The sequence below is a fragment of the Lentinula edodes genome (assembly GCF_021015755.1).
Source record: "Lentinula edodes strain Le(Bin) 0899 ss11 chromosome Unknown C8R40scaffold_36, whole genome shotgun sequence".
In the NCBI taxonomy this organism is placed as follows: domain Eukaryota; kingdom Fungi; phylum Basidiomycota; class Agaricomycetes; order Agaricales; family Omphalotaceae; genus Lentinula; species Lentinula edodes.
In genome coordinates, this window is record NW_025764342.1 from 91,179 (window position 1) to 111,971 (window position 20,793).

Genomic DNA, 20,793 nt, shown 5'->3' on the forward strand with positions numbered 1-20,793 from the left:
AATATTAATCATATGTCTGTTCTCGGTGGAAATGGTCTGATACTGGTTTCTCTGTGTCCTTCTAAACTCCTCTACACTGTATCTCGCGATTAGGTTCGGTCAGTCCAAAGCGTTGCGGCGATGTCGTGGACTTCGGCATCTGTGCAATCCTGCTCTCGCAGAGCGATATGCGACACACGTTTAATGTCATCTGGAAGTCTGAGGGGCTCCATACCTTTCTGGGGTCTAGTCAGACCGACTTGTGTGGTTGAGCAGTGAGCCGGTCGAATTGCTAGGTGGCCAGGGGGTTGACTTGTGAGCGGCACCTGACACTATCATCTGGGAACATCATCTTACCGGTTGTAAGGAAACTACGTTGAGACTTGGTTCTTTAAGCAAATGTACGTACATGCTTGGAACGTAGATATCCGCTCAGACTTCAGAGTCAGCCTCTAACAGATGCGTGCATACCGCGGGCAACTCTAACTCATTCATGGCTAACATCCGGCGAAATACTTCGTTCTTTATTGACTCCGAGTCGTTACCAACACTCAATTCAGACTGCGTAGTTTCATTTAATACCCGTCCAAGAGGTTCACTGGTGAGCTGAGGCATCTGAGAATTTGATCAGTGCTAGTGATGGCAGTGATTCATGCTTGAATGTTTTAGCTTGTTGACGCCAGGTGAATAGGGAGGACTAATAAAAGTTGGTGCTGACATACCAAAACTAACGCTCTAGTTTATTGACAAAAGTTGATCAAGAAAATCTACGTCCCCTTGAACTCCGAAATCAACAGAAGCTTCAACGGACCAACGTTGCGCGTATCTATGAAAGATAGAGTAGATGTTAAAGTACTACATACTTTGAGGGCGCTGACAATTTCTAGAATTCTCAACATTTCCAAATCGGTTTTCTGGTATTTCTTAAATTCCAAGGTATTGGGGCTCAAATCACGATCCACCGATTTGAGCCCAGTACCTATAGTGAAGGTATTCACGTTCGCTCAAAATTAAAAGTCCCCGGACTCGGATATCGATATCTTGTGCTTGAGCTTCTTCCTGGTTCTTCCTAGCATCTCTGTGAGTTTCTTTCATCAATCCATCGAGGGATCAAAGAGGTTTCCCGCACGAAATATAAAAAGGCAGATTCGTCATTTCCCTAGAAGCTGTACAAACCCCCCATACTAGTTGGTTAACTTGTCATTGCCATACTTACGCCGCATTCAATCGCGCAGATGGAACAGCACGTCGAACTAGTAGTGCTTCAAACCGAAACTGCTGTCGACGAACAGGATGATGCTCAGATTGAGGAGCTTCTCAGCTCATTCTATTTCGATAATTCGGTCACACGACAATCCGCAGGGGAAGGGTCTAGGTACTCTACAAACTAATCCTAAAGTAGTTGAGCACTAGAACTATTACTGACAAAACATCCTCCCAGACACGGCGAGCATCTTCACCCAATATACGAAGAACAAGAGGAGGATGGAATATTCTATGACCTCTACGGCACAGTAGAAGAAGAGTCGCCGTGTTCTATATGCGAAAGCAGCGACGAGGAGAACGATTCGGAGATTTCTTCACAGTACGGCCCGAAGGAACTTCCTCCGAATATAGCACAGAACCCTTCAAGCTTTTGGCCTGTAATTGAAGAAGATGACGGGGCGCCTGACGCCGAACGAATAACGTTCAGCGCTAAGCTATCGTCGTCACGATCACCGTCTAACATCATCTTGGAAAAAGACGATGAGGACGACAATGAAAAGGAATGGGAAGACAGAGGTCGTTCGAGAGCCGTACCTGCCAGACTGGTTCGGTGGGCAGAACAGACTCGAAAAGTACAGGTACATAGATTCATCCACGAAACAGGAGCATGACAGGAGAGAAGAATGGATAGATGACCAGGTGTGTATTTGTCAAAGCATTGCAGATAGTCCAATGACCCAGCAGTGATCCAAAGAAAACTGAACGATATTTCTTCGAAAAAGAAGAATCGTTCAGCCTGTCATAGGAATTCCATATACTGGAATACGAGAGTTCTTTTGGCAAGGTTACTGAATTTCAAGGTTTTCAATCTCCCTACTTGAAGTCAGGGCACGGGACTGTAAAAGTTGATAGCTAGATGAAGGCCAGATAATCAATCGCAATGATATTATTTTTTCAAAGAAGCTTAGCTCTAGAAAATCAGAAATTAACGAGGGAACGAAAGAGAATGAACGTGTCATCATGAGCGAATTGGGCTCGAAGCGAAATCAGCAGAATTCTCAACTGCCGCAGATGCCATTGTACCCATGGATTTCTTCGACCACTTCGCCGGGGAATCTCGTATTCCAAGTTCCGTCCTCAACTCTTCCACGTCCTGCTCCCAACGCTTCTCCCAATAAACACCAATCAAACACTGCGAAGTGCTTCCATACTTCAACGCCCAGGGAACATATTCTGAAAATAGAACACTGCGTTTCTTCGCATTGAGGCGCAAAGGGCCACCTATCGCAGATATGGCAGCTAGCGGAAGACCAAGGTTGGCAAACTCGAAATACTTGATTGCAAGCTCTGACTCGACGTTTACAGAGAAATTGCAAATGCAATGATAAAAGTCGTGGCATTCGCGGTAGCGTTGCATCACATATGCTAGTTCTGGATCATCAATATAATGCACCTTGTTGAATACGAAAAATGACTTGAGCAACTGAGAATGCTGAGCGGCACGCAGCTTACAGGCTCTCGAGAATCTGGGGTGACGCCTGTTCGCTCAAGCCAGGTTTTATATGTGCGGCCCCAAGTGCCCTCTGGAAGCTGTGCGAGCGCGTTCATATCAACTGTCCTGGTGTTGATTCTAGGTCTGTCTTTCAGTATCCGTCTACCTTCGGAAGTCGCCAGCATGATGTCCCTCAGACGAGGAAGCGCAGGTCCAGCCGTAGTTTCCCCCAGGGCAGCAATCAAATCTACAATCACAGGATGAGAAAGAAAACCTCGATATAAGAACGTTCGCACACCTGCCCTGTAAGGATCTAATAAAGACATTACAGCTGAACCTACAGCCAAGAACGCGTTTTCGAATGAATTCAGAGGTATGTGACCCGGATACGCGGGTGTGGTATTTATGAATCGTGTCTTCAGGTAGGAGGCGGAGCTTGCAGGTGAAAATCTCGGAATGGCGCGGGATAAGTATGGAGACATTTTGCTTCAGCCCAAAGATGATGACGGTCGAAATGCAACGCCAGAATTCGTCGTGTACACAGGCGCTTAAGCCTGCCTAGACGCCAGACCACCCGATTTATGCTCATGACTTTTTTATTATGCAGATATATGTAATGTACAATGGGATGTATATGACCTGATATTGAACGTACAATACAATGAGAAAGTATTTAGGAGGCAAAAAAGGATGTCCATCTTCCGGGCTCAGCGATTTGAGAAAAGGTAGGTAATGCACAGTAGGGAAGTACAGTGATAAATGGATACAGTAACAAAGCAGAGACACATACATAGAGGATGACATGGACATAGATATCAGTAGACACGGAAGAGAAGAATGATTGTGTATGCGTTACAAATATAAATCACAAAAGAAAAACAGACAATGCGCAGGAGATACGGTTATGAATAGGGGAAGGAGGAAGGCTTCGGAGGTAAATGTTTACAGACCTTACAAAACACCGCTCGCACGAAATGGCATCTGGCTCAGCACCACACGTCCCCTGAATCCGACCACCACCTCTTATCCCATCCCCTAACGTTCCACTCTACCACACCTTCCGTCGTGGCAGCATAAATATACCCACCAGTCGGATCAAAACAAGTCCCAGCAATGTCCAAGTCCGGGTCATACTTCAGGGTACTACCAAGAGTATCCATTCCATCGAGTCCAAAGGAACCCCCCTGGTATTCGGTATTCAAGTCAACATCTTCGTCGTGATCTGCACCATCGCCTTCAGCATTGTCGTCGTCCATGTCCGCACCATCTCCACTACTAGTTCGATCCAGAACTCGAGCTCCAATCCTACTAAGTGCTTCGACTCTCGACCATGGTGTCCAACGATTATTAGATGGTGGGGGACTCAAAGAGGGGCGGGGAGAAGAGCTTCTCGAGGGTACATGCGACGAAATACAATCCCACTCGATCTCCGGTTCCATACCAAGTTCATCGAGCTCATCGTCAATTTCCATCCTCTCATCGCGATTCCGATCATAGTTTTCATCTGCATGATCGGAAATACCAACGCCAACACCTCCCAAGCGTCTTGAGCGTATTCCATGACTTCCTAGAAGCGCTCGTACATCATCTTCGACTTCACGATCTCCAAGCGGAGGAATGACCACCAGATCTTCTTCTGAATCTCTCTCGAAATTATCTCCGCGCCGCCATGAGCCGCTTGCACTCGCGTTGAGTTCTTCCGCAGAATCAGAAACCCTAGTCGGAATCCGGAACGTATCCTCTAATGCGAGGACGACATACGGTGACTGAGAAGTGTCACGACGAGTGCTAGAACCTGATGTATGAGATGTAGCAGAGACCGGTATTGAGAAGGGAATGTTGGATCGTGGGTGTGGATTGACAATCGAAGCGGCAAGAGCTCGGGCACTAGATGCCGGACGCTGGTATGGACGAACATAGGATGAACGGCTTCGTGTCTGCGATGTCCGAGGGGATATTGTGTGCCTGATGGAGCTAGTCCGTGCAGTTGTGGAAGGCGATGTACGTTGCTTGGGTGCAGGTATAGAAGGCACCTGGACGATTTCCTCGGTTTCAAAGGTCCGAGCATCGATCACATGGAGTCGTGACGTGTGCTAACACATTCTGGAATGAAACATTGTCATGAGGAAGAAGAATGGAAATAACACACCTCTGTAAAAGTCATAATTTCCTTCCCACACCCGTCCACTCCTCCATTTCCAAACTTCACGTTCCTTGCGCTCCATCCAGGGGCTTTAGAAAGACCTCTTGTCCATTCATATGGATCATCCGAAAGATAGCCACTCGCCAATCCATTACCAGCACCATTCCACGACTCAGATTTGTCAGTTTGGTACACCTTTAACGGTTTAATGCTTCGAACATCCCATACGCAAACGACACCCTCTTGAGAGGCGACAGCATACTTTGTTCCGTCGCGGGAAAAAGAGGTACTAAACGAAGCAGCCAGAGAAGACGAGAAATGGGATAGAAGGTTGCGGTCAGGAGGTGGCATGGCGAGAGTGGCGATAGACGAGAAGGACAGCTGACCGCCACCATGAATGCGATGGAGGTAAACTTTGGAAGAGTCTCCGACTGAGAGGAGACAAGTTCCGTCAGGGGATATTGAAGCTTTGAGTCAGCGTCAGCATGTCGTGTAGCATGAATGTAAAATGTGGCAAGAATAGCATACATACAGTGATTAACGGCGACATTCAGCCGCACAGAACCCGCGTTCCTTATCTTGAGAGAGTTTCCGCCTCCTCTCACAGACATTGGAATATCGAAAAATTTGACGGTACAATCGTTGTTGCTAATGGCAAGTCTCGGCTCGAGACTGCTCTCGTTCGATCTCCCGAGATTGAGCGAGGTGAGGAGAATGGAATTATTGATTGAAGCCTGTAAACGTTCTTCGAACTTCCACTCTAATGCACCGGTGCGGCGGCGCCTCGTGGAGTGGTGATGTAAGGAAAGATGTAGTTCGGCGTCTTGCCCACCAGCAGCGAAAAGAGTAGCGGTACCTCCTAAAACCTCCAAGGATGTGATATTGGCCGGATAGAATGAAAGGTCGAATAGAGGTCTAGGGGTCTGTCAATATTATGTTAGTTGCTTTGTAGCAGTGTGAACCGAACGATAATCCTCACTGATCTGGGATTATACAAGTCCTGTTCCACGACCGAGTTCCGCGTCACATAGTTTATGAGCCCTCTTTCTCGAGGGCAAATGACCAAATCACGGAGTTGGCTGCAAAAAAAGAGACGTAAGATACGTCCAGGGATTACTTTAGTGCTCGACTAACACATGAGCGATATTCAGGTTTGGTGTTGCAGCGATTGCAGTTGGTGTCTTGGAAGAGAGTAACGAAAGCTCTCTCGTCATCGCTTGATACGACGAGCAGAGACTGTGTGATGGTGGATGAGCGGGAAAACTGAGAAATTGCAAGACAAATTGGACATACTTAGACAGGTGTAACGCTTTGACATTTCTCACGTTATGACCAATGGCGCTTACAGTGGCGTAGTTCTTTGAGTTTTTTTTTACAAAGGATCAAAGTAAAGTGTAATTCTGGACAATGATTAACCGAGCAATGGAAAGACAGTACATAGCTACGTCCACTTCAATTAACAGGCTCCTCTTCTTGAAGCAATTCAGCTGCCGCCTGCTGCTGTTGCCACATTCTATGATATAATCCCCCCCTCTTTAACAACTCTTCATGTGTCCCTTGTTCTGCAACACGTCCCTCTTGTAGTACCACGATAAGATCTGCTTCGATCACAGTTCGAAGACGGTGAGCAATGAATATACTCGTACGCGCCTTGTGTAACAAGGCGCTGCTGATATTCTTCATGAGCTCTGCTTCGGTATGCGCGTCCAAAGCGGAAGTCTGGACATGGGTGTCAGTATGAATTCTATAAAGGAAAAACGCAGGGGGCCTACTCACTGCTTCATCGAAGAACAATATAGGAGGATCCTTGAGCAGCACCCTCGCCACTGCCAGTCGTTGCTTCTCTCCACCACTAATCATTAGCCCCCTCTCTCCTACCTTCGTCCTATACCCGTCCGGCAACCTCATAATCGCCTCATGCACATGCGCCTGCTTTGCCGCTTCGATCGCATCGAATTCATCCTTGTCCAAATTTCCATATCGTACATTGTGCATCACATCAGCGTGAAATAACGGCGTATCCTGCGGCACTATGCCAATGGATTTACGGAGACTCCCGAGCTGGACTTGGGAGATATCTTGGTCGCCGATGAGTATACGACCAGAGGAAGGTTCGTAAAACCGGAACAGTAGACGGAGAATGGTGGATTTGCCACATCCGGAGGGACCGACGAAGGCAACGCGTTTTCCTGCCGGAATGGTAAAGGAGAGATCGGTGAAGATGGGACGGCTTGGATGGTAGGCAAATTGGACATTTTCGAAACGTATAGATTTGCCGGCGTCGACAGGAAGGGCCAGAGGTTGAGCACCAGGCTTGTCTTCAATAGGCGGATTATTCTCGCGCAAGTTAAACAAAACTTCCATATCAAGGAGGTTTTGTTGGAGTTCGCGATAGATGGTTCCCAAAAAGTTGAGAGGAAGAGAAAGCTGGAAGATCAATTGGTTGATCATCACTAGATCCCCGACAGTCATTGTACCTGATTGTTCTATGAGTATGAGGAGATTGAACCATCGACTTAGAACCCACCGTTCACGACGCCTTGAGCGGCCATCAACATCGTCATGGTCAGCGCGCTAGAAAATATGACGTTCTGCCCAGTGTTGAGAAACGCCAGCGATGTCGTGATCTTCACCGAGGATTTTTCATAATCTCGCAAGTGCTTGTCGTATTGCGCAACTTCGTATTTTTCATTGTTGAAGTGCTGTGTCACTGAAATGCATGAGCTACGTTGCGATGGCAAAAGTAATTGATCGTTGTACTAACCTTGACTGCCTCAAAATTGATCAACGAATCAACAGACGAGCTCGCTGCGCGTTGGTCGGCTTTATTCGCATCACGTCGGAACTGGGTCCGCCACGAAGTAGTCCGAATAGTGAACCAAGCGTATGCGGCAAGCGTCCCAGCAGTGATAGCAGCAAAGTCCCAGCCGAACTTGTACGTCAAAATGCCACATACCATAGATATCTCCAAGGCAGTTGGAACTATTCTAAAGAGAATAGCCTGAAGGAGGAACGTGATGCCTCTGGGAGATGTCGTCAGGAGACACAAAAATGGTGCCCGAACAAACGTACTTGGTACCACGGTCTATGGCACGCGTCAGTCCACCAGTTTGCCGCGCCAAATGAAATTTCATGTCCATATTCAACAGCTGTTCGAAGGTTTCTCGAGCGACTTTGCGGATAGCACGTTGCCCGATGTTAGCAAAGACAGCATTAAGTAGTTCACTAAAGACTGATGCCCCAATTCGTGCTGCACCATCTGTGGGAAATCGTTATGAAGATATACGAGATGCAGGGCAAGTAGCTTACACCCTAGAACCGTGGCCCCAGCAATCGTCCACACGGTCGTACTTGATGATGGATCCAACGGGAGGTTTAAAGAGTCGATAATTTGCTTAAAGAGTAAGGGGACTTGCACGTTAAGAACCTGATTTCAGTTTAGCCAGATGTTGACGGACAGTGAGGTGATAGGACACACCTTTCCAGATATAAGAAAAGCAAAACCAAGAATAACCGTTCCACGCGTCTTCCAGTCATTTTTGGGCCATACATTCACCATGAGATTTTTGATTATCCTCCAATTGCTTCTGCGCTCCTGTGCAGCAGTGATCTGAGGTTGTTCTAGAGGATTCAATGTATCAGCAGTTGACGTGGAGGCCGGGCCATTCCTCGGAGGTTTTGGACGATCCTCAGGAGCTAGGTTTTGGAAAAACCGATGGTTAATTCGTCTTTCTTGTATCCGTGTTTGTAGCCCTTGAGATTGCCGGACAGCGGTTGAATAGCGCCAGTAAGTCACTTTACAGTGAGCAGTTCTACGGAAAATATGCTGGGCGAGGCCGCTCATAGCAAGACAGAAAGTGATGTATCGCCGTGGTGGTAATGGATCAAGCTTGATTGACAATCTTATCTGATAACTGCAGAGGTCCTCACAGCATTGAACAATTAGGCACATTTTCCAACTCCTACCGCTCCTCCTTCCACCCCTTTGAAAGTCTATGACTGCCACGCTCCTCTTCCATTTTGGCGTTGTGGGTATTGGTGTCGTAACCTGTCGCATTTGGAGCGTAGTTCTTTGGTCCTTCCGGGATTCAAAGCGTTTTCGGCTTGGAGTCTTGGACAATACTCCATACAGTTTGATCCCATGGTCGTCGATCGTGCAGCATGCTGTAAGGTTTCGAGAATAAGGCCAAATGACGTGCCAAAGGAACACTTGAGCGCCAACCTTTTCTACATTAAAGTTGCCAGCGCATAAGAACCTTCAAGTTGTTTCAGGATCATTGTCAAGCCCCGAACCATGACACCCACTGTGATACCAGTGGAATTAGCTGAAATCATAATTGATTTTCTCTTCGATGATTCAAAAACTCTGGGGACATGCTCATTAGTGTGCTCAGCCTGGGTCGCTCGTACAAGACACTTGCTTTTCGGGACGGTACATTTGGACCGTCGACGTTCAACAACTTTTATCGATCTTCTTTCTCATCCGTGTTCAACCATCCTAGCTCGCATTCACCGACTCGATATCGATTGCGGTGCAGTCACCGGCTGCCTTTCAACTCATCAGCCTCCCATTGAAACAGATTTGAGCTCCACATTCAAGTTGGAAGAGGCCGTACTGCCTTTCGACAGCTTCCTTTCTGCGTTCAAACGAATCGCCATTCTTCACGCTCCTCGCGGTACTGGTATTCGGTGTCTTCGTTTATCCAATCTGGACTTCACCGCATATCCTTTGGAACTTCAATCCAGTATAACCACGACTCTTGGACTTCTTTTCCCCACAACCACCTTACTTGGATTAGACCATGTTGTCTTACACGACATACGTCAGCTTAATTCAAGCGTGTTATGCGCTTTCCCTAGTTTGGAGCGGTTAGAGGCGAGGTTGAAATTCTTGAAGTATCTCGAGTCAAGTATGGCACCTAGAGCTGTGTCACGAAATGACCAGAAACTTCCAGCAGGGTTGAAGGAAGTTGAGCTTGCTGATGATGGAATGGCGACAGTGCTGAACTGTATCGCACAAAGTCAGACCGACTTTCAGCACCGATTGAACGTGCATCACCTTTCCGTTGAAGGGTGCACCCCCGAGATGTTTCCCTATGTCTCTGGTGCGCTGCAAGCTCTCTCGGGGAGCCTTAAGACCTTTCGTCTCTCATTTCTTCCGGAAAAGGACAACTATTTTTACGAAGGTAAATGTTGTTTTTGCCTGAAAACCGCGTTTTTGACATTTCCAATGCTAGTCTGCCCAGCATCGTAGGCCAGATCCTCCTACCTACAAGACTCATTAGAATTGTTTAACAAAAGCTGATGACATCGATGTTGCTTTGTCCATATAACATTACACTCCACGTTTTCCGAATTCCACAGCTCTTGGCAAATATCACTGCCTTGCTCCTCCTCACTGCCGTATTTGTTCAAGTACAGGCTATCAAGCAGCGTCTGGAATTTTTATGCAGGCTTTTAGTCCTCAGCTGTTGCTGCAGGTAGTCAAAGGCGAAGAGATGGCGACGTCATAATCAGAATCGAATGATTGAGATGGACTCAGATCGTGACCCACTCCAGCAATCTTACAGATAGTTTTGCTATACCACTTCTTCATATTATAGGTAATTACACCATTTACTCACCGAAGATCCTGGTCTTTTTTCTAAAAGCCTAATCGAAGTAACAGCAGATCTAGATACCGTGAATATAACATCGTTCCCGTTTGAATATCAAGACACATATGTACAGTGCGGAACAGTCAGGCCATGAAACATTAACGACCGTGGCGATTCCACTTCTTGCGACATCTTCGGATATCTCACTGTTTCTTGGCATATCTATGCAATTATACACAATTCAGTCTACATAGCGGAGTATATGTAAGATATGCTACGGGCAAGCTTATTTCTTTCCTCCTTCCCTTTTCACGATTAACGACACTTTATCTACCCTTCAATTTGACCTCGAACTCAGTGTCATGACCGCCCCTCTCACAGCCGAAACTATATTTTCTTTTTCTTTGATAGTAGGTCCTATTTACGGCACGATCATCGTAAGATTTCTGAAAGCTCTGAGGGGAAAGGTGACTGATGTATCAGAATTTATAGGTTGAACTCTTACTCTATGGTCAGCAATGTTAATGAGGTCCAAGGACTGAATGAATTATATGGACTGAATTTTGAACTTCAATATATACAGGCGCTTTCACTGTCCTTTTTGGTATCTATCTCTATCTTCAGGCTCGACACCATGGACGACACCGATTCTATCAGATTTCTCTGACATTCCTTTATCTGTCAGCAACTGCTTCAGTGATTCTTGATACCATAGCGGGTCGAGAGATCATGTTGTACGTGCTGGATAAGCTGGACCCTTTCGACAACGATTCTTCCTCATCTGGATATTATTATCACTCCCAGACAAATCTAAGGTATTTGTGAGAATCTTTGATAATTGAAAGATGCTTGAATGTCACATACTTAGGACTGCAGGAATGGCTCTTTATGTGACCGCAAAGTAAGCGCGTTCTCTTTTAAAAGTTCAACGTACAATCTGAACCGGAATTCCGCCTTTTAGCTTCGTGGCAGATACCCTCCTTGTTGGTATCGAGCGCTTGATCCCGGTTAGAAAAATATGTTTACAACTTGTTCCATTACATTTAGCTTTATCGCTGCTATGTCATTTGGGGCTCAAGAAAGCTGGTAATTGCTGGTCCTGCAACGGTGTCCTTCCTGAATACTGGTGAGTACCATCCTATTGTTTTGGAGTGATATTGAGGCATTCTGCAGTCGCCGCAGCTGTTGCTACCTACTATCAGAGACACGACAACCTCACCGTTAACATCCTATCATCGAATCCATCCAGGACCGGATCGATAGACAGTATAGATATAGGATTCCTTGTAATCAACCTGGTGACCAACCTTCTCCTGACAAGTCTCATAGGTATGTCCTACCGCAACAGCTGCATGTGTCAATTCTTATTCAGAGTCATACTAATGAACTGCCGTAGCTGGTAGGCTCCGATGGACGAACATGCTCACCAATCGTACTCTCAAAGGATTCAGCCAGTCCAATGAACCACATTTCAATGGTATACTGGATACGTTGTATGTTTCGCGATTTTTGTTATCATTACATCCATTGAGGCTCTCGTCACTCTCGTTAGAGTCGAATCGTGTCTGCTGTATTCGATAACTCTTGTCGTTAGCATTGTCCTCAAAGTCTATACCATAACCTCTGATCTAGATTTTTTACCCATTCTGATTCAAATTTTGGTAAGAAATTATTACTTGATATAATAACGAAGTTCTTACTATTTTCATTTTGCAGGGAATAGCACCAACTTTGATCATGGTTAGGGTGGATTTAGGCATTAGTGTCGAACTTGCTGCTTATGATTATAGCAGCAAGGAAATTCCTTCCGATGTCGAGAGAGGCAATCTCCCAGGATCCTTTGTAAACGACTCGGATCTTCACGAGGAATGGAGGGTTACTCCGTGGAGGGGGCAAGCTGTGTCTTGTGATCCTCATCCTAAATACGCTTGCCGAGATGCGCCTCGGGATCAAACATTGGATCGTACTCCAGATGGGCTAGCACACTGTTCGCCCCTAACGCGTGGCCTAATGTATTATCCCGTACCAGCTAAATTATCCCTAGTAGCCTTGCGTCCACACGTTTAAATAGCATTACAGTGGATGAATCGATGACTTCCCGCAGGAATTATTTGCAGGACACCAGACAATTAATTTGTGCCACCAATATAAGCGAACCTAAGCGAAGATGGCCGGACAGCGGCTTCTCAAAAACTGCATCAAAACCAACTTACAACGGCCCCATTACTTACTTACCCTGTTGTAGACTGGTTTTTTGTGGAAGCGAGGGTTGGTCCCATCAACAGTCCGCATATCACATCAAATACCGTTAATAGTTAAATGCAGGTTAACTGCAGAATAATCGCAGCGGGAAGTCACCCAGTGATACAACATAGTAGATAGATCTTTGGACTTCGTTCGTTGATAAAAATATGCTCCCCTTTGTTGCATATATGGCATTCTGCGCGCCTGACATCCCGCATTGATAAAACCATTACTTGTTCCTAGTTTACTGCGCAGCTTTTACCTTTAACAGCTGCTCCGCATTCTTATATGCGATGCCCTCAAAATCATCTTCACTAACCAACCCACTTTTCCTTATTTCTTCCAAAAATTGTTTCCCGGTTTCGTTTTTGGAGAAGGGGTAGTCAATACTGAAAAGGACATGTTTGACCGGAGACATCTTTAGCAAGCATGCTAATGGTGCGAGGGAAAACATTCCGCTTGTTGTTACCCATATGTTTTCTCGCCAGACCTAGGTGAACGAGTCAAATGCGTCAGCTATTTTTATAGCTATGCTAAGTAGACACCTGATTAAGCCTACCTGTCTCAAGCCTCTTTGATTACCCCATCGCTCGGATATGGGAACGATACGATCCAGTTGGAATGGAAGCAATTCTCCCATATGCCCGATGATTATTTTCAGCCTTGGGAACTTGTCGAATAGACCAGAAGCAAATAGCCGCAGAATATGCAAACCAGTATCAGCGTGCCACCCCCATCCAGCGATACCAAGCATGTATGCGGTGCTTTCTGGATAGTTTCCCTGGTACTGTTGTTTCGTGTTTTCGGCTGGAAACGTCGGATGGATATAAATCGGGACGTCTAGCTCCTGTGCACGCTCAAATACAGGCCAAAAAAACACATCATCGTAGAAGCGACCATCGAGATGGTTATCGATGAGTGCGCCCACGAAGTGTAGATCTTTTGTGGCGCGGCTTAGTTCAGCTGCTGCATCGGAAGGATCGGCCATAGGGAGAATAGCAAAAGCAGCGAAACGTTTGGGGTGTTTCTGGATAGCTGCGTAGAGCTCGTCGTTGGTCGAGCGAGCCAGATCCGGTGAAGGGACGGCGGTAGCTACGTGAGAGAGGACCTGGAGCGTCACAGCGCCAGCATCCATATCTGTGATTCGTTCTTCATCCAGATCGATAAGTTTGGGTAGGACATAGCTGAATTCGTCCAAAGGTCGGAGTGCTAGGAGATTGGGAGCAGCGTAATGCTCTTCCAACGTTATCACAGGTGGTAATGGGGTCATGGTGGTTGGAGGCAAGGCTAATTTTGAATCTCTGAGTCTCACTAATACGCTGTCTTTCTTATTTGCTACAATGATTCAAGAACTTTGATTGACACGATGAGAATGTGGGAGACCTTTCTTGATAATGCGGTGGTCAGGTGCATAGTCTATATTTCTGGGCCCAAGAAATACGGGGAGATGAATACTTCGTCCCCTCAACTCTTATACATTGCCATTGACCACACCATTATCGACTATCCTCTCTCTCTGCGTCTTCAACCACTGCAATGATTGATATTTGACCGGATACATTGACTGCCTCCATGTTCTCCGCTCATCACTCCATTCCGGTAACGAATCCTTCAGTTCGGGTCTGGCAGCAACTATCTCTCGCTTAAGACCAGCAGCGTAATCCTCTTCACTAGTTCCCAAGGCACTATAAGTGAACAAGGAAGAAGCTTCCCGCCCAGTCTCCTGAGCCTCAATCCCGCGGCGCTTTTCGACGTCTGCTATCCGATCCTTCTCGAATTGCAGCAGTTCTTCGGGGGTAGAGGGGTACGCGACTTCATTTGTCCATGCTAATGTAAGCCATGTACTCGAGACGTCGGCGATGGTGAAGGGAGTGAAGCACATGACGGACCCAATGAATGCGAGGCTCGGATTGTAGGCATATAATATGTGCCTATGTAAGGATGGAATGCGACGAGATTGAGGAGCATCACGGGAAACTTGAGACATAAGTGGTGCAAGGGAACCTGTGGATGAGTTGGGGTCTCGAACGTAGAGGAAAGAAGGGTTCGGGAAATAACCCGATCCGACAAAGACGACATCGATGTCCTGAATCGTAGTATCATCTTGGAGCTCTGCTGTGATTTTCCCGTCACCTTGTAGAGTAAATCGCTTCACGGGAACAACGTCCTGAATCCTGGAATCCGGGAGACTGACGAAATGTCTGAGAGCAGGTCGACGAATACTGCGATAGACGGGATTTTGAGCCAAGGGTGCGAGATGGGCGGCGATGTCGTTGGAGGAATTACCGTTGCCGATAATCAGAGCCCGCTTTCAGGAAAAGCTTGAGCACAATCTCAAAAAGGATATCGTTTGACATACTTTTCCTGCGTATTTCTGAGGACCTCGGTACCATTTAGCGTGCAGAGCTAAACCCTTCTCTTTCAAAATATCTATTCCTTCAGTTCCAGGCCATAGGGGATCATCGTACCATCCAGTACAGATAACAACTCCATCCCATACTTGTGATGAGATTTGCCCCTTGCCGTCGGCACTCCAATCCCTAGTCACTACATTCCAGCCTTTGCCATCTTGAAGCTCCTCTACACGCACAACCTCGGTGTTGAGGTGGATTTTGCCTTGCTCCAGATAGCGATTGGCGAAGTCACGCAGATAATCGTGCGTTTCCTTCAACGTTGGAAACGGTTGTTGAGGTGTGCTCGGTGGTTGAGGAAATGGAGCCCCAGAGAACGATAAGAATTCTGGAAGTACGTTCCCAATCAGACCCGGATAAGCAGGTGATGGCCACCGTGGTTTCTTTTCAGAGGCATCGTGTTCATCAAGATACCTAGTTAGAAGAAAGATCAGCTAATAAGAGGACGCTAGCTTTAAACATATACAAACCAAACACCTCCTACATCATCTCTACGTTCCACGAGCTCTACTTTATCAAATGAACCACGCTCAACGAGATTTCTCAGCGTTACCAGACCACAAACGCCTCCTCCGATGACCAAAATGTGCCTTGGACGCGCTGGGGCATCCATTTAAATCGCCTGAGTGAATAAAAGGAAAGTTCAAAGATCAAGACTATCATCGTTCGCCTTAAGTATCACATCGGAGCGGAATCCATGCGGTTCCAGAAGAAATGGCGTCACATGTCGAGTAAATGTCGAAAACAACCTGGACACCCATATTCGCTTCCAGGCATTGTACATCCAGCGAGAACTCAAACAGATGCACATAACCGGAAAATCAGAAACTTTCATCGAAAAAGTACAAAACGGCACTCCGTATGTATGTTACTTAGTACTGCGGGCATCGCCAAGCTTTTCAGTTCTCCTTCGCGCAAATGCCCTTGCACCCACTATTCAGCAAATTGATATATCGCCTGCGGCAGGTTCTGCTTAGAGGTAAGACCCCCGCGCCAAATTGAGACCTCCTCATTGTCGCGAGCGAGCGAACCACTACGATTCTGAACATCTCCTCGAGCTCCTTCTACGCGTCCTCGAAATATCGATCAGTGCGCCGCCAACTTGTTGGACAGTCCTTGCTTATCAAAAGACTTCTGGACATTGCTGAAAGCTTCCTGCAGTAAAGGCGGTAACCTGTCAACAGGCTATAAGTATACCACACGCTACTTATCACAGGAGCCTGACTCGAACGAAGTCACTGGGACGCACATTGCAATGAATATTCGCTTTGTGAACTTCAGATGTAAAGGCTTGTAAAGTTGCTTGGGAATAGCACCGCATGGCACCTATGTATCATGCAATTCAATACTGTACTGCCTTTACACGCAGACGTTGCGCTTGTTACGCTCGCAGTACTACATCCTGTATCACTGTACCAGCCCTGCCTGCTCCACAGAGGGTGATGAAGAAATGATAGATTGGGGAAGAATTATGTACATGGTTCAAACCATCAAATTTCCAGGGATGCACCGGAGGTCGGTTTATTTTCCTTTCCTGCAAAGGCTCCAAAATTGAGGAACAGCCGGGGGGAGAATGAGGATCGGATCCATCTTACATTGTGGTACAAATATGAGTTCTTGTCACTTTCTTGCAATTTCCCGGCCTCCAATGAAATTCCACGCCCAACTTGCCATGATCATCCCTGCCCGCCGCCATGACCTTGTCCACCCCAAGCTTCCGGATCTCCAAGCCAACCAAGCCGCTTCACCTGTCCAATCCTGCCTACCCATTATCACTCCGTCAGTGCCTCCGACATATGCGACCATCCTCCGCTGTTTATAGACAAACGGACTTGCTGGTTTGGATGAATGACGATTAAGAGTGTTCACGAGATATTCCGCTTTCTGGACGGCCACTGCAGGTATGGGTTTTAAATCAGATGGAAAGTTTTATATCGCATGAAGCATACCTTCGGCGGTTGTTGGCAGACCATTGCCAAAGATGTCTGCAGCATCCCCAAGTGCATATACATTTTCCAAAACCGATTGATCTTCTTTCAACGCTCGAAGTCGTTGATCAGTCAAGATACGGCCTAGCCTCGTCGCCTTCGACAACCCACGAAGCGATTCGACAAAATCGCATTGCTTGTTGCCCGTAGCCCAAGCCACCATTCCAGCCGGAATTCTTCCATCTTCCTTCGTATACAGCGCATCCTCTTCGATCTTCTCGATATGAGAGTTTGTCTTGACCTCCACGCCATGTTTTTTGAAAGACCGCAATGCATATGCTTTTAATTTTTGATGGAATACGCCAAGAATTTCTGGAGCAACGTCGTGTATGGTAATAGAAGGCAGACCAGCGAGATGTGGATATGTTTTTGACATCTCGCTGAATAGGTCTGTCAGCTCTGCAGAGAGTTCTACACCTGTCGGTCCACCACCTAGGGAACATTCATACCATTAGTTTCCTGCGTCTATCAACCTGTTAATGCCCACTTACCTACGACAGCAATATGCAGTAGCTCCTTCGCACGCTCCGGACTCGTAGTTGGCAAAGAAGCAACTTCAAGTAGGGACAATAGCTTTTCTTTGATTGCTTCGGCATCTGGTACCGTCTTAAGGAAGAAACAGTAGTCAGTTGCACCTGGCGTACTAAACGTCTGATTCACACAGCCTGGAGCGATGATGAGGATGTCGTACTCGACCATGAATGGATGGTTATCATCGCGAACATCGCGTCCGCTAGGCTGAAGAATAGATGGAATACAGGTTACAGATTTCTGGTCAAGATCCGCTGCGGTAGCCAGTGCACGATAATAGGTCATGCGGCGGTGAGCACGGCGGATAGGCTCCTCTGCTAGGCGAGAGAAAAAGAGTCCAGTGGCGGCACTGGCTAGGAGAGGAGTGTAAGCAAAGGTTTGGTGGGGTGCGATAATCGTTATGTCGTATTTGGAATCATCAAGCTGTTGGCTGAGGATGAAGCCAGCCCATCCTGCACCGACAATCAAAATTCTTGGCCGAACAGAGTTCATGGCGGTTATTGGCGACCAAGACAAATGGTTAGAGCCCATGGGTCTTCACAAGACTTTATATATAGATAGCCGCTACATTTCCGAGTTATTATATTTGATAGCCAATAGTGTCTGTTGTATCGAAAGCACGAGGTCCAACGTTATATTTCGCTACGATCCGTGGTAAAACGATAGGAAGGTATTGAGTGTGGGGAAGATTCGTCGGATTGAGGGGTTCGCGACTCTCGATGGAGCTGACAGCAAAAAAAAAGCGAGGAGCGAGGTAGTAAGGTGCCTGGGTCTTTTTGTGCATGCTCCAAGGGCTAGTTACAACTGACCAGTAGATGTTCCTTCGCGCAAAGGCAGGGACTTTAATGTCGGAATTGTTCGCCGTTCGTGTACAGATCAAAATTTCAAATATTGCAAGGAAGGGATGGACCTTGTCATGATCTACTCATAGCGTTAGCAAGTATGTATGCTACCGGCGCGTTGATTGCATAAAACATACCGCAAGATAAGGCGCGGGATATAATGCTTGAGGATCACGGAAAATGTAGAGAGGAAGACTCCCATCGCCTGAACTATGGTGGGAGGCTACTTTGTATCTGATATTCGAAACCACATTGAGGACATTTTCCTCTGTTTCCTGGTTCTTAGCTCTTCATGCACGATTGGTGCGCAAACTTGCATTTACATGGATGTACCCATTCTCTACGTTTTTCAGCAGGATATATGTTCAAAAGGTGGTGAAAGGGGAGAAAAAAAGGAGAAATAATTGAACAAAATTGAACATACTACTATCGTATCGTTCTTCATCTCTGCAGATATAGCATTCTTTTATCTACCGAGATCACTAAAGAGCGAAAGACTGAAATATAATGAGGAAGAATTCGTAAGTCATTTATAGTGGGAGGTTTTCTGTCAGATGGATCGTTCAATAAGAAGGATGGATGAACAGGAATGAACGTGAACTCTTATCCGCATTACGAGCGCTTACTTCCGTGTGAAACCGCCAACACCATTTTCTTGTACTCAGAGGAAACCTAAATCCTTTCCAGCCGTTGTTCAAAAGTCAGAACTTCTTCTGAGATGCACACCTTCCAACTATCATCCATGAACACCTCTGACGAAGAGATCTACAGACCGTGCCCGCGTGCGAATCCCGCGAAAAGTGAGAGTAATATTGGCACTGCTTGTTTCGGTTTATCAACCTTAAACTTGACTTCCACAGCGAATTAAAGCTGAAGACCTTCCGAAATATTCCACCGAAAATACCCTTCCTGAAGAATACCGCTTCAATATTCGGTGTTTCGGGCTTGAGCCTGGATAAATTAAACCTCGAAAATCATTCTACGGGTTTGGTGTGGATATACAGGATTTTCTCGACTACGACCAGAGGCATCAACTCTCTCAACCACCGCCAATGGACAACCAAGCGAGCTTGTGGCACTTTATCATGGACGACGTCATGGATGCCCATTGTTGCTTTACATAAGCCCCCGCGTACTGTCTTTGTCATCACAGAGTTAGAGGACGATGAAGAGGAAGATGATTCGGATTAGTAGGCGATGTCGTTGCCGCACAGAGGCCGCAAAGTCAACATGCCTCAATGAACACTATCTACTAAGAGGATAATTAGGAATGCTAAAAAAACGGATGAGTTTGCTTCACAAAAAATCCGCACTCTCCTTTATTTTTCGTCTTACTACAATCTGCAAAGTAATCTCAGACCAGGCAAAGGTCTTCTTCCAGCGCAGCAAATCCACGCAAAATAAGGTCCCGTCAAGGTAGTCAAATTCCAATTGTTGAATAACGGATTCAAGAACGAACCAGGTCCAGGGACTATGGATGCTCAAGGAGGAAGGTTAAAAAATGCTCTCCAGATCGAAAGGCATCTATTCAGTGATAGCCATTAGGATGAAATCCGTGTATTGTGAGATACGATAGTGTTATAATTGTCAGGCAAATGAATGGTCAAGTCTTCGAGAAGAGGTGCAGGGAGCCAGAATCGGATTCGCATATTCTGCGAAACGAACGTCGTTGCCGATCCGCTCCGCAATCTTCTACCTTCGATATCGGAACAGGCTGGAACATCAGAGAAGATATGTAACTCGGAGATTTACGCATGGACCCCTCTGACTGAGCAGAATCATCGTCTCTTGAAAATTTCGGGGATCTACCTGCTGGGACACGACGAGGTCCTCGAATGTTTTCTTACTTGTTGAATGTTGTCGTGGGTCAATCGGGTACTAACTGTTCGTATATCTTGATGCCACATCCCAACCTTGCATATAATATGTACCGGTGGGATTTATGCCATGGTAATTGACGCAGATGATGGACTACATCTGGCCTAAGGCACGACGATCTCGTACCAAGAAACGTCCTTGTAGATCAAAATTAAAATAAATTCATCGTTTCTTTGTTCCCTTCATCCACCTCCCGGCTGCGACGCGGAGGAGCATCTCCGTGTTGAAGGAGCATTCACTAGGCATATCTTAAACCCAATACTAGCATAATCAGAACATTAGCAAAGAATAAATCGACGTTACCCCTAGTAGAGACACTAACATTGCCCGCCGGAACACCAATAATTGAAAGATATGACCAGCTGGAAGATCCACTGCGACGATCAGAGGTACTTTTCGCGCCAAAATTTGGACGTGAGGGAGTCGTAGTACTTGAATTGGAATTGGTTGTATGTTGGTGAATTAGAGCTCGGAATATCGAA

At 46.4% G+C, this 20,793-nt stretch overlaps 10 protein-coding genes across 10 annotated transcripts; 4 read left to right on the forward strand and 6 right to left on the reverse strand.

Annotated features, from left to right (window-relative positions):
• Positions 1-1,214: 1,214 nt before the first annotated feature.
• C8R40DRAFT_1072331 (uncharacterized protein) lies at positions 1,215-2,101 on the forward strand (the record flags this gene model as incomplete). Its single annotated transcript, XM_046226445.1, has 4 exons — positions 1,215-1,354; positions 1,421-1,795; positions 1,824-1,884; positions 1,991-2,101. 4 exons carry the CDS (start codon positions 1,215-1,217, stop codon positions 2,099-2,101), a joined length of 687 nt encoding a protein of 228 aa, XP_046082667.1.
• C8R40DRAFT_543866 (ubiquinone biosynthesis protein COQ4 mitochondrial) lies at positions 2,021-3,411 on the reverse strand. The gene is made up of 3 exons (XM_046235396.1): positions 2,976-3,411; positions 2,698-2,924; positions 2,021-2,638 (listed from the first exon to the last, which is right to left on the reverse strand). Exons 1-3 carry the CDS (start codon positions 3,157-3,159, stop codon positions 2,204-2,206), a joined length of 846 nt encoding a protein of 281 aa, XP_046082668.1. The 5' UTR covers positions 3,160-3,411; the 3' UTR covers positions 2,021-2,203.
• A 252-nt stretch (positions 3,412-3,663) lies between these two features.
• C8R40DRAFT_1162563 (WD40-repeat-containing domain protein) lies at positions 3,664-6,034 on the reverse strand (the record flags this gene model as incomplete). The annotated part of the gene is made up of 5 exons (XM_046230252.1): positions 3,664-4,770; positions 4,827-5,287; positions 5,353-5,743; positions 5,800-5,899; positions 5,955-6,034. The coding sequence occupies 5 exons, from the start codon at positions 6,032-6,034 to the stop codon at positions 3,664-3,666; spliced, it is 2,139 nt and encodes a 712-aa protein (XP_046082669.1).
• Positions 6,035-6,272: 238 nt separating this feature from the next.
• Positions 6,273-8,664, reverse strand: C8R40DRAFT_1174370 (P-loop containing nucleoside triphosphate hydrolase protein; the record flags this gene model as incomplete). Its single annotated transcript, XM_046232170.1, has 7 exons — positions 6,273-6,539; positions 6,597-7,297; positions 7,348-7,522; positions 7,585-7,843; positions 7,893-8,079; positions 8,130-8,247; positions 8,299-8,664. 7 exons carry the CDS (start codon positions 8,662-8,664, stop codon positions 6,273-6,275), a joined length of 2,073 nt encoding a protein of 690 aa, XP_046082670.1.
• Positions 8,665-8,996: 332 nt separating this feature from the next.
• On the forward strand, positions 8,997-10,401 carry C8R40DRAFT_544133 (uncharacterized protein). Its single transcript, XM_046235397.1, has 2 exons — positions 8,997-10,006; positions 10,058-10,401. The coding sequence occupies exons 1-2, from the start codon at positions 9,115-9,117 to the stop codon at positions 10,072-10,074; spliced, it is 909 nt and encodes a 302-aa protein (XP_046082671.1). The 5' UTR covers positions 8,997-9,114; the 3' UTR covers positions 10,075-10,401.
• Positions 10,402-10,643: 242 nt separating this feature from the next.
• C8R40DRAFT_1121108 (uncharacterized protein) lies at positions 10,644-12,584 on the forward strand. The gene is made up of 10 exons (XM_046228793.1): positions 10,644-10,854; positions 10,910-10,928; positions 11,001-11,232; positions 11,286-11,318; positions 11,379-11,400; positions 11,465-11,543; positions 11,591-11,746; positions 11,814-11,910; positions 11,970-12,078; positions 12,134-12,584. The coding sequence occupies exons 1-10, from the start codon at positions 10,780-10,782 to the stop codon at positions 12,482-12,484; spliced, it is 1,173 nt and encodes a 390-aa protein (XP_046082672.1). The 5' UTR covers positions 10,644-10,779; the 3' UTR covers positions 12,485-12,584.
• Positions 12,585-12,905: 321 nt separating this feature from the next.
• C8R40DRAFT_1054354 (2-amino-3-carboxymuconate-6-semialdehyde decarboxylase) lies at positions 12,906-13,931 on the reverse strand (the record flags this gene model as incomplete). Its single annotated transcript, XM_046224920.1, has 2 exons — positions 12,906-13,151; positions 13,221-13,931. 2 exons carry the CDS (start codon positions 13,929-13,931, stop codon positions 12,906-12,908), a joined length of 957 nt encoding a protein of 318 aa, XP_046082673.1.
• Positions 13,932-14,132: 201 nt separating this feature from the next.
• On the reverse strand, positions 14,133-15,685 carry C8R40DRAFT_1072336 (uncharacterized protein; the record flags this gene model as incomplete). The annotated part of the gene is made up of 3 exons (XM_046226446.1): positions 14,133-14,969; positions 15,021-15,486; positions 15,543-15,685. The coding sequence occupies 3 exons, from the start codon at positions 15,683-15,685 to the stop codon at positions 14,133-14,135; spliced, it is 1,446 nt and encodes a 481-aa protein (XP_046082674.1).
• A 1,007-nt stretch (positions 15,686-16,692) lies between these two features.
• Positions 16,693-18,083, reverse strand: C8R40DRAFT_1072337 (uncharacterized protein; the record flags this gene model as incomplete). The annotated part of the gene is made up of 3 exons (XM_046226447.1): positions 16,693-16,967; positions 17,022-17,492; positions 17,552-18,083. The coding sequence occupies 3 exons, from the start codon at positions 18,081-18,083 to the stop codon at positions 16,693-16,695; spliced, it is 1,278 nt and encodes a 425-aa protein (XP_046082675.1).
• Positions 18,084-18,400: 317 nt separating this feature from the next.
• C8R40DRAFT_1267364 (uncharacterized protein) lies at positions 18,401-19,796 on the forward strand. Its single transcript, XM_046233962.1, has 4 exons — positions 18,401-18,736; positions 18,887-18,954; positions 19,205-19,233; positions 19,294-19,796. Exons 1-4 carry the CDS (start codon positions 18,646-18,648, stop codon positions 19,622-19,624), a joined length of 519 nt encoding a protein of 172 aa, XP_046082676.1. The 5' UTR covers positions 18,401-18,645; the 3' UTR covers positions 19,625-19,796.
• The last annotated feature ends 997 nt before the right edge of the window (positions 19,797-20,793 follow it).